The sequence below is a fragment of the Tetrao urogallus genome, assembly GCF_951394365.1.
Source record: "Tetrao urogallus genome assembly, chromosome: 6".
Taxonomy (NCBI): domain Eukaryota; kingdom Metazoa; phylum Chordata; class Aves; order Galliformes; family Phasianidae; genus Tetrao; species Tetrao urogallus.
In genome coordinates this window covers 31,706,257-31,718,899 of record NC_136819.1, presented here as the reverse complement: position 1 = coordinate 31,718,899, position 12,643 = coordinate 31,706,257, and the positions used below count along the sequence as shown (strand labels likewise).

Genomic DNA, 12,643 nt, shown 5'->3' with positions numbered 1-12,643 from the left:
CTGTCAGCTAGGTAGAGTAACAACAATTATTCTGTTTTATTATTATTACAAGTAATTTTTAAATTATAAACTTTAATAGAGTGTGTAGAGTTTAAGCCTGAAAACTCAAGGACTAGCTGTAAATAGGTTTATTTCTTGCCTTAAATCAGTATCATTACTCAAACTGGAATTTAAATTATACTTCTATACAATCCATACTTGATACAGGTGAAATCCTTTAAATTATATCTGCAATACGATCCTCACTTGTTTAGGGGATTAACCATTTTGTTTTGGTTTACTGGAAGATTTTTTTTTACTTAGGGTGTTCAGTTCTACCCTGGAGATAGCTGTGCAACAGTGTGTGTGCCTGACATGTGATGCATGCAAATGCTAAATACAGTAGCAGCATGAGGCAAGTGTCATTAACAGTAATTTATGTAATGAAAGCCACCTGGCTGTCTTCGTAATTAATTGCTTGTAAATAATAAATTTAAATATAATTTATAGTTTTCTAAATTTGATTATATATTTTTAGGAGCAAGTTGCTTAAGGGTGTTTGGGGACTTGTTTAGTTTCAAATTGGCACAGATATGCATTTTACATACAGGCTAATTTTTAACAAAATGAACAGTCTAATTAGCTTAAAATTGCCATTTACTAATAAAAATAGTTTTTTATTTGTAAACTTAAAAGGAGAATTTTAGAGAATGGCAGGAGAATGAAATTGGAAGAACATGTACTAAGATTATCAGGCTGATGGTGAGAGACAAACTCTGTTTGACTCCTATCAGTTTCTTTTGTCAATGAATCCCCTGATGATATGATCAAAGGATACCAAAAAGGTTCTGGTATGCGTAAGTTGAAAAGGTTTGAAAGTTATTCAAGTCCTATGTAAGAATATTTTTTTAATATTTGACTAAATTTTATTTTCATTTTTAGCACTGACATAGTACTTTTAAAGTTTGTATTGTGAATATTGTTTGTATTTGCTTACAGGGGTCTTTTTGTGGTTTTGGCATTTTGGTAGGTTTCAAACACGGAATAGTTGTTTGTAATTCTGGAAGAAAAAAAAATAATAGTATTTCAGGGAAATTATTATCTTCTTGCTTACTAAGATAAGACCAAGAGGTAGTTTCTTTTCAGGTAGAAATAACACTGTTCTATTCCTGTATTGTCAGAGTTCCATCTCTAACCATAAAATCTACCGGTGTTTATCCACTCTGAAAATGTCCTGCTGTTCTTCTCATCATCAAATTGAAGTAATGGGGAAACAGCAACTTTCTTCTAACTTCACTTTTGACTTTTCAGGGACTGGATCAGAAATACTTTGTAGGAATTAGAATATTGCTTATTTTGAGCTACGCTTCCATTACTACTGCCAAAAGCTAGTTTTTGTATTGATGAAAGGAGATGATCATTGGCTGTGTTGATAATTTGTGTTTACCTCTGCATTTTATTTTTTTCACATCTGATACAAATTGTGTGTTGTCTGCAGTTGTTTTAAAATATATTGGCCATTACAGCAGACACCAAAAAATGAGGTGTCTACAGGAGGAATTGGTGCCCTGTTCTTAAAGGAACTTCTAAGTCTTTCTAAATGAAAAATCATTCAAACAGTATCTAATACTAGCAATTTTCCTCTGTCTGCTGCTAGAACTTATTGGCCAACTAGGTCAGACATTATTAAAGTTCAAGTGGCCCAGTGGGAAAAGTAATGGCCTTATGCTACTATGAATTTTAAATGCTGCCATTTCTATGTATTGCACCATCATCTGTTCTTGCACATCACTAAATTGCATAGAAGTTGTGAGACCAACCAATGTCAAGGTCATAGAAGTGATGACTCTTCTCAAGTAGCCTTCTCAAAGCTTTGTCATAGTTATTCTCATAACCCTGTCTATAGGCAGCAAAGCTATATGTATATGCCTGCATTTAACCTATTTTATTATTATTGCATAGGGTGAACTTGCAATGCAGGAAGTCTTAAGGCTCAGAATCCTTATTTTCAACTTTTACTTTTAAATCTAACAAAGGTACAAAATCGACTTTGATGCTAAGACACTTTTTAGTAAGTGATTCATATTCACATCTTTTGACTTGAGTTGTTCTATAGTTTAATGAACTGGATGTTGCTGAATTTCAAAACTGATTAGTGCTATAGCTCTGCAAGTGAGCTTTAATCTTGTCTTGTTTTTAAATTGGTATTTTAAGGCTGAAATGAACGTCACCCCTTTCACAGGTACTTCTTTTTATCTATATGTTTATTGTAATTTTATAGCATTAGTACATTTGTAATGAGAGTATTTCACCAACAACAAACTGTAATGGTTTTGTGGTTCCCAAAGTACTGGAGTAGCAGGAAAGTTCTAATATTAAAAGATATCTGCTTCACAGAAATAACATCTCACGAAGAGATGTAACAAGCACATGACTCTCATACTAGAGAATGTGGAATAAAAAAGACAATTTCTACTGTACCTTAATTCCTATAAAACCTACAATTCGTTGTTGGATATACTTCCTTTGACAGTGCTACTTTGGGATTTCACCCATAACAGCTTCTGAATTTTGGAAATGCAAATCCCCTTGCACAGTCTTTTAACCATCATGTTTATCATCTTCATGAGGTGAAGAGTTCCATTTTGTGAAAGGATAGCACTGACCCAGTGTTCTTTGTAGTTCATATTTACTCTTGTTTTTTGTTGTTGTTTTTTTTTTTTACTGATCACTTTTCCTTTATTCCATAGTAAAATATATGAAAAGTAAAACGGCATTTTTGTTCTTTCTATTTGGGGCAAAAAACGTGGAGAGAAAGTTGAGGGAAAAAAATTGCATTTTAAAATGAAGATATGAAACAAGTAGAAGCTTGTATTTATATCTAAGATTTTACATTTCCATAAATCTCAGAAAGTGAAGTGGAAAGTTTACCTTATCCCTAAATGATACCACTGGCCTTCTTGGCCACAAGGAGGCTTGCTGATAGTCACCCTGTTTTCCACCAGGACAACTAGATCCTTCTCTGCAGAGTTCCTCTCCAGCAGGTCAGCCTCTTACCTGTACTGATACCTGCAGTTATTCCTCCTCAGATGTAGAACTCTGCACTTGCCCTTGTTGAACTCCATAAGGTTCTTTTCCATCCAGCTCAGCTTGTCTGGGTCTTATTGAATTGCAGCACAGCCTTCTGGTGTGTCATCCATTCCTCCCAGCTTCATATCATCAGCAAATTTGCTAAGGTGCATTCCATCCTTTCATCCAGGTCATTGATGAAGATGTCAAACAAGATCAGAACTTGGCTTGTCTTTCACTTCACTGTTGCCATTGCTGAAACATACAACCCTCTGCCTCACTGTGCTCACATCCACTGTTTCATCTCTATAAAATTTCAGCAAGTAAGCTTCAATGAATGCTGGTGTGTGCAATTTTTTCTGCATGGAGAAATTCAGTTGCAGTCCTTTGCTTCCTACAGTATTCCATGTCCAATGCCATTTTGTCAGACTGCCCCTCTGCTGCCAACTGTCACATAGCAACAAAATTTAGCAAAGTATTGTTGGGAAGATTCAACCTCTACTGCCATACCACCAATATGTGCTTCTGACATTGTGGGTCAACATAGTAAAATAGGAGGCATTACTTTCAGAGCTTTTATAATAATTGTAGAAGTTGTCGTGTTTGGATTCTCTTCAGGTGTGGCTCTATTACATGGGAAATACTAAGTTGGACAGTACCCAAAATCTTGGCTAGATATAGGAGCATGTTTTGCTGAAAAGAGGAAGGCAAGACATTCCAATTAAAATCTTTTAGTCCTTACTGCCTCCTTCTTGGCCATAGTTTCACATCAGCTGTAATTATGAAGTGCTGATCTGTCTGTAAGTACTTTATACTCACTGCAGGCCTGCAAACAGATCATGCTGGTGTACTCTCCAGGGACGATAGTACAAGCAGGAACACCCAGAGCAGGACCAGGCCCATCCCCAAGCAACTTTTGATGATCTCCAAGGAAGAGATTCCACAGCCTCTCTGGGCAGCATGTACCAGTGCTCAGTCACTCTTGCACAATTTTCTGACATTGAGACAAAACCTCCAGTGTTTCAATTTGCGCCCGTTTCACTGGGCAATGCTGTGAAGTACCTATCTCTGTTTTCTTTATACCTTCCCTTCATGTGTTTGTATACACTGATAAGATACCTCCTGTAATAAGTTGCATGGCAGTATCCTGAACTGTTACCATCAGCAGCTGCGTTCTTTTTGTGCTGTCTTGCAATGCAGATGCATGCTCATGACTCTGTTCCCTCTCCAAGTACACTGTACTGTCTTTTTAACCACTTTTCAAAACCATGATGTTTTAGTTTGCTGTCAGTAGCATCTTGCAATAGATGTTCCAGCAATGTTTGAAGGATCTGCTTCATTTTGCCGGGCAGCTTTCATTTTGCTGGCTATTCATGTAATTTTGCCAGTAGCAATACAATAGAGGCCAAAAAAAAAGCAACCATAGAGTGGCAGATAAGTGATTTTGGTGTTTAACAGGGGGGCCTATGTTAATTAGAAGAAACAGAGAAGAAGCCATGTGAAAACATAAATCTACTTCTCTTGGGGAGGAGGGTAAGGCTTGAAATTCTTGGAATGGTTCTGTTGAAGTAATTCTCTGCTGCAGTCACAATATTTTTGTACTGCAATCCAGTATATATCGACCTTGTTAGGTTCTTGCCTGATTTTTATTTCTTCATTTATTTAGTATTTGGGGTGAGTCCTAAATGATCTGAACAGTTGAAGCATTGGAGAAGCTTGTCAGACTAAAATGAAGTAGAAAGATGAAATCAAGGACAGCAAAGGAACAAAATAGAATGAATAAGAGTAAAATGGGAGAACAGAGAGATAATGGATATAATGGTCTTAAATCTTTTTGATACGTCACTGAGTATGGTTGGATAATTGTGCAGTAAGCATAGTAATGTTACTGGGAATGGTTTTAAAATACAAAAATGTGTGTACTAGTTGGAGAGAAGTCAAACCCAGGTAAATGTTGTCCTGTTTTGTGTTGTTCTGTTATTTAATTTCTGAATCTTTTCTCTACATTCAGTTCTACTGTTATGACCATGTAAATCTGCCAGATAATAATAGTTACATGGAGAGCCATTACGGGGCCATATGTATCTGGCTCATTTATAGCCTGCAGGGTTGTTTGTTTTGTTTTGTTTTGTTTTCCAAATAAATCAACTTGAAGAAGCATAGCTATGTATATGTATGTAGTCTGCTTAAGTATATAATCTTAATTTCTTTCTTTTGTTCAGCTTTTAAGGCCACATCTACGCATTGAAGATTGCCATAATTGGATAATACACCTTTTGGGGATGCATTGTGTTGAATACCTCTTGGCCACTGTGTTGAATGATATATATTTAAGAATATTTGAAATCTTGACTGTATTGTCATTTATGAAATTAATGGATCACAGAAAAACAAATACATATAATAGATAGTTTAGTATATAATAGATAGTAATAGATATTATTACCATTTTTCTAGTTTCAATATTCAGACAATTAATATTCCATTTATCATGTATAAAATGTCAGAGAAGAAGGCTCAGCTTACGGCTGTCACACAGATGCACATGCGCTGGACAGACAAGCCCAAACTAGGTGTTATGGCAAAGATGCCAGAAACATGAGAAACAGATAACTCAAACTGATAAGCTCATTGCATAGCACTGAACACAGTCTAGCTTAGTTACTTTGCACCTAATGCTTCAGCTGGTTTATTTAGAGGTAACTTTATACTGTGCTACATAGACATACCTTCTGTTTCAACTTGAACAAACCATTCAGTCATTCTGTTCTTCAGTTTTGTCTTTTCAAAGTGGGCATAAGACTTGCTTATCCTAAGTTAATATCTCTGAGATGTGAATATTACAAGAAGAAAGGCCATTTAAGTGTGGAGAGAATATTTACATTTAATGTAAATATGATGTAATGCAGGTATTAAATCGCCATGCTGGAAATTTGTCAGAAGAAGAAGACTTTAGGCACTGCTGAATATTTGAACTACCTATGTTGTGCCTTAGTAGTTAAGCTCATGAAAGGGAAAATGTTAATTATTCATAGTGCTTTGCTGTACCATAAAACTCGATTTATTGAGACTATAATTTGTTCAAGTTGCATGTAGTAGGAAAATATATCAGAAGTAATTAATTGTATTCAGGATATGATGAGGTAAATATATCCACAGAGGACAATTCAAAACAGTAGTGGCATGGTAGTGATTGCTTTTTTGGGGGGAAAAGAAATCTTGTCCCATTTCTAAATGTTAAGAATTCAGAGAGAAAAATTCCCACTTGAGAAGAATGCTTTCCAGGTTGCTTCACTGCCAGGTGTTTGACGTTGAGGGGAGCCTTAGATGAATGAAGCTTATGGCAGCTTTTGGAAATGACCGACTCCAGGGAATCTCTGCTTCCTGCTGTGAAAGTTTCTGTTTTCAAAGCACATCAGTTTCAGTGGGAATGTTCCAGTGGTCCCATATGCTACTTCTGACAGAGAGGGAAGTTTTTAACCTGAATATGAGACAGCTACTGAAGAGTTTCCCTTGCTGCTAACAAAATGAATTTCAATATGTTGCCAATGAACAAGCGGTATGTTCCCAACTTCTGATGGAATTTAAGTCCATCAATTATTAAAGGAAATTTTGCTTTGTTTTTCTTTGTCTTTTCCCTTTTAACTCCAGTACCTGCTACTGATAGGGCTTTGTGGGTTTGAGGCTGAAAAAGAATCACCTAAACAATATGCTAGTTTGCTTTGAAACTCTTGCTATATTTTCCTCCCCTCCCTCGTATGCTCTCTCCTTGACCTAGCAGCAGGAAGCCTTTGTCTGAGGTGTTCATCTGGAACAACTTTTCCACACTTGTTTTCATGTTCTGTTAGATTACAGGGCAGCAGGCCTACCTTTGAAGCTCCCTTCTCTTTTGTTTCCTTGCAGTGCACTCCAGTAATTAACTTTGTCCTTCTTTTATTTGTTCCAGTCAATCGCAGTCCACTCTGCTGAGCATCTTCTCCCAGGAGTACCAGGTTAGAAGTTTTCTCCTTTGTGAGGGTTGACAGGTGCCTAATTGAATGATGAATGTCCCTTTATTTCTTTGTAATTGAACTGCCAGCTTTCTGATTGGTTTGGAGGATGTTCCCTTTTCCACATCAAGCACCGCCTGAGTCTCAGTGGATGGCTGCCAAGCCTACCCATCCATCTGTCTAATAACATCTAGCCTTTGCTTATTTGGTGGACCTGTAATAAATTATGCTAAACCATTATTATTCTGACAATAATAATTTCCCTGTGTTGCGTGGTTCCATGTGCTAAATGTTTGCTGACTTGCACTGTCAGTGCTGCTTTCCATTGCTGACAGAGATGATGATAAATGACCATTGCCGGAGTGGCAGAAGGCAAGAGAGGCAGAAAATGGAGTCATTTATCATGAGATGACAGGTGTCAGTCAAGTGGCAAGTCTCTGTGGAATTACTTTTTGTAGTTTTTCAAATAAGTTGTTTTTAAGCAATGTTCTTCCTGGTTAAAAATGCCAATTGAATTGTAAAACTAGCGTACACCAGACTTAGATGGAATTGAATTGAGGGAAAATTAATACAAAGATTGAAAGACAGAACAAGTTTTACTTTGCCCTCTGCAGCCTTCAGTAAACTTATTTAGATTCAATTATTGTGACCTTACTGGCTTTTACATATATGGTACATTGCAGTACACTATGAAGATATTCATTTCAATTGAACATCATTTCTATATAGAATCTCAAAACATAGTTCAGTTTGTATAACAAAGTGTAGCCTAGGCATCTGTTTGAACATTTATGATTTTTGTGCTTTGATATATGACACATTTGTAAGACTGTTTTTCTTTTGTTTTTCAAGAAACAAATAAAAAGAACACATGCCAAGCATCATACTGCAGAAGCAGTTGAATCTTACTACCAAAGGTATGACCTCCTTACCCTAGTTAAGAGTATCATCACTAAATTTTATCGTAATTATAAGTAAATTAGCTCATTAGCTTATGAAGATGATTTTCTATAAATATAAATTAACAATTTGGGATAAATGTTACAGAATGTTCACATAAATGTGTTTATCAGTGTATATACAGAATATTTCAGGCTTTGGTCAGTCTGATCAAGAGGTGTTTAACTTCCTCGGCTTTTAATCCAGATAAGCAAATATTATTTTTTACAGTGCATATGAAAGCATTAATTATATACTGCCTATAGTTAGTAATTATGTAATTTCAGTGTCAAGACTAATATTAATGATAAATTCCTTACAGCTAGTGAGCTTCTTCTGTTGCAGCTGCTTGTACTTTTTAAAAAAACAGCTGTTTTACATTGCAAAAGTTACATACTAAATTTCTGTATTGCCAGCTTTAATTTTTAGATCACTCCTGTTTTATCAACAGAAGTGTCAGAAATAGCTTTTAAGGGAGAATGTCATTTTACGATATTCTGTAATTATTTGTGTCTTAAGCTAATAAAATGTTTGCGACATCTTATAGTTTGTCTGTTACCTCTATACACTTTATTTTAAATGTCACAATGACATAATTGGGGCATAATGATAACTGGTAAAAATGTGCAATTAAAGAATACTTTGCAGACTGACATATCTGAAGAGCTTACATGGCAAGCAAGTTCATACTTGTGATTATAGATGTCTGATATCCATGCTTAATGTTAATCTGTATGAACCAGGAAAATAAACAAAAAGCTTCCATTTGTAAACAATTAAGTACACTGTGCTTCTGCAGAATCATATGTTTAAACCTAAGCACAACCTGATTATATCAGAAAGCCTTGTGTGAAGTGTACTCTCTGGAGGGCTTGATTTTCTTTTTCAAGTAGCAATATAGTTTTGTAAAAATTTGTGCTGGATCACATCGCACTTCTCCCAATGTTGATGTTTGTTTAGGAAGAATATTGGCTTTAAATTTTGTCATTTTAATAACCATATATATATGAAATACTTAATTACTTTTAACTAGTATAATTTTAATGAAGTGTCCTATGTTAATTGTAACTGTAATAATTCTTTTCTTAGAACACATGCAAATAATTTAAACTCTTTTTATGATTATAATATTACTAGTCCCATTACACTGAACCTGACATGCTGAATCAGATTTTGCTTTTTGCAAAGTAGCAATGTTGTTGGTACCAGTGAGGTTATAGGTGTAACTAAGTTTGGCTAACATCAGGTAGGAATACTTGGTGTTCTGTCCCCTTCTGTACACTCTGAGGTATGTGGCAGTACATAACTAATGCATTATGTATGAAGCTATGTGGTAGCTATGCTATTACTGGATATTGTGTGTATTGCAAACTTTTAACATGGTTGGACAAAATGCACATATTTTAAAATTAGGTATGTTCTGGTTATTATATAGGAAACTCATCTCAATCCCATTTTTGATTTACGGTGTAATGTCTTGTAGTCTACAGGGGCAGACTGCTTGAGTCAGAAGGCAGTTTGAAATGCTGCAAGTGTAAACATGGCAAACATGTTGACTACTCTTTTGTAGCATCCATCTTACAACTATACATTCTGTGTGATGTGCTTCTCCTACATATAAACAAATATTTGTGCATTCCTCTATCTGAAACAACACAATTTCGAATGTAGTCATTTCCAGAGGTCCTTGTTGGGAGAAAGCATAAGTGTGGTTTTGTGGAATAGTTCCTACTGTTTGGCTGAAACTGGTATAGGCTTCAATTTTGACCAACAGAAAGCAAAGTTATAAGAAGCAAAACTTTTTAGGACAGTTTCAGCAAACTTTTTAGGACAGTATTGCCATCAACAAGTGAAATCTGTTAGTCCATAATGGAATTGCCAGTAGCACTCCAATGTCAGCTGTAGCTGTGATGTTTGATCATCTGGGTGCATGTTTTCGAACATTAGTCTCAAGCAAATCTTCTTGGTTAAGTATGTTGTTCTTTAACTGTCTTTTTTTTCCCCCACCATTATAAATTTTCAAGAGTTCAGATTTACATGAGACATCTTATTTTGTGCTTTTACATAGAATTGAAATAGGTTACAGCAATAAGCTTTTATCAGTTCCTTTATTCATTAAGCCTCAGAATAACTTGCAAACAAAAAGCCATTATCCTCTGTGGAGAGTTACATATAAAGATGTTAAATGCATTTCACAAAAAGGTAAAATGATACTAGTATCTGTAGCTAATGAGCAGAAGAAGGGCTTCTGATGAATAGAAGAACAGAACTACAAAGGCTGTGGCCTTCTAATGATTTGCTCTATAAAGATAGGATAAATGAGCAGGTTCAGATGTTGTTCTGTACCAGATTGTTGCAAAGCAGAGTGGCTTCCAAAAGTATTCTTCATTCCATCAACTCCTGAAAATAATAGATCCTAAATTTTTCTTTTAATATTTCTTTTAATATTCTTCACAATATTAAGTTCATTTTTATACTCTGATTTCACTGAAGTTAGTCTTTAGTATTTAAACTATTACCATTACCTTTGTTGATAAAATCTGCAATTAAACTTCTGAATGTACTTTTTGTGCATAATAACAAGTTAAATAAGATGTACAGTGATTTGCACTATGTAGCTGAAGATCAAATGGAACTCAAAATCTTTTCAGTGAATAATAGAGATTTTTGTTTTGCATCTTTAAATAATAGAAGTATAATTTGTTTATATGGCTTTTTGAATCTTTTTGAAAGACCACTGTCTTGATTTGTTGTCTGTTTTTTTTTTTTTACCAGTAGCTTAAATCAGATTGTTGTATATTGCAGATGAATAGGAAGCATGGCTGGGGAGTTTGTGGTTTTTTAAACTACTTATTTATTAGAACACTTCTCATGAAATATGCTGTGCTGGGCTGTACAGGAATTACCTTTGTCTTGTCTAGGTACCTGAATGGGGTGATGAAAAATGCCACTGCCCCTGTTTTACTGGAACTGGCCAATGAGGTAATAATCTTCACTTTTTTCTTTGATTTTCCAAATGTAGAACCTAAGGGGCATATCTATAGTGACATTACTGATAAATGTAATTAACCTAAAATAAATGGTTGCCAGGCACATTAGACATTTAAAATTGTTCCCCAGTCTGTTAGTACTTATAACAATTAGACAAAAAGCCTCATTTATTAATAAATCAGTTAATGTAATTAGTCTCCTAACTTCAAGAAGAATTGTAAGAAGCTGGATTTTTGTCTTGCTGGAAATTTCAGACTGTGCATAGATCTTTTAAGCACAATTTTACTGAAAGTTCCTACACTGATTAAGTGAAGTCGCATGTGTTAACAACTTTTAAATAACAAAACTAAGATTTTTGTTTTAATACAAACGGTTAAAACAGTTTATTTTCCTGACACCTTTTAATTCTGTTCATACAGATTAGAGGATGACTAATGAAAACTGCTTAATAGAAGACAATTAAGCAGAATAAATTCTTTGGTATAGCTGTTTCCTAGAAAACCTGGTCTGTGAAAAGTTTCAAACGGTTGCTATTAAAAATCAGACAAATTTATCGATACTGTTTATTAAGTAAAATACGAATCTGGAGAATCAAGGCATTAAAATATATTCTCTAAAGCACTACCTTGAAGAAAACATAAAAAGTTTGGAAGAGTGGTGGTGATCCTCCTAGATAAAAAAAATCGATCGACTCACCTACCCTTTAAGATCAAAGATCTATTGAAATTGCATTTCAATATGTGTTAGGAGACGGAAAATGAGTGCTTGCATTAAAACTGATGTTGTATGAACACTGTGTTGCAATAGCAGCAACTTCTACATATTACATTAGTAAGAAAGAATGGTTTCTCTCTCACGTACATTGCTGAAGCTAGCAAATGAGCGATTACCTATCAATTACTAGAAGATATTAATGGTCTTTGAAGTGTCCACATGTCCTGATCATACTATTAGCAAAGAATAAAGGATTTATTTCACATCAGTAGTAATGTGTAGCTTTTTCTTTCATTTTTTTAACTATTTCTGGAAGAAACAGGTCTCAAACTACATTCTGTTTTCAGAATATAAAGTATGACCTTATTAAGAATTTAAGTAAACAACTTGTTTCATGATATACTGCACCTATATTATGTGAGAACTGTCTTCAAAATATTTCAGGCACAAAGTAATCTATGTTACTGGTTCATTGTATATTTTTTCCATTGATTTAGAGATTATGCATATCATTTCTGACTCTAGAGAGCGTATCTTTGTTTATATTACACTAATATGCCTTTGCAATACAGATCAAAGTTTTCTTCAGTTTAGAAATAAATAAAAATTAGATCTAAGAGGAAAGGGAGATGTACAAAGAACTTATCTGCTTCTGATTTCATGGTAGCAGGTATATAAGAAACGCAATGTATTTTGTGACTGCTGCCTAATGTGTTAGTGAAATGTGGCAATAACCAGCACCAGATTACTGCTTCCAAACAATCAAGCTGCCATTTTTATATGATAGTTAATATTTAAATGACATACTCTTGCGTCTGCTGACAATTGATGTAACGGTAATACTTTATGAGTCAATATATATTTAATCAGTGGAAACTGTAAAAATTGATGAGAAAAATGTTACATAGGTGCATTACAGTGTGTAGCAGCTCTGTTAAATAGGAACAGCTCCATATTACTAT

At 34.7% G+C, this 12,643-nt stretch overlaps 1 protein-coding gene across 1 annotated transcript in view; it reads left to right on the top strand.

Moving 5' to 3' along the window:
- CDIN1 (CDAN1 interacting nuclease 1) overlaps positions 1-12,643 on the top strand; it is a gene marked incomplete at both ends in the record, with an annotated part of 111,488 nt that overhangs the window by 13,919 nt on the left and 84,926 nt on the right. The window contains 3 exons of the mRNA XM_079537183.1: positions 6,995-7,040; positions 7,890-7,954; positions 10,898-10,958. Coding sequence (XP_079393309.1) covers positions 6,995-7,040; positions 7,890-7,954; positions 10,898-10,958 — 172 coding nt within the window. The remainder of the gene's footprint in view (positions 1-6,994; positions 7,041-7,889; positions 7,955-10,897; positions 10,959-12,643) is intronic.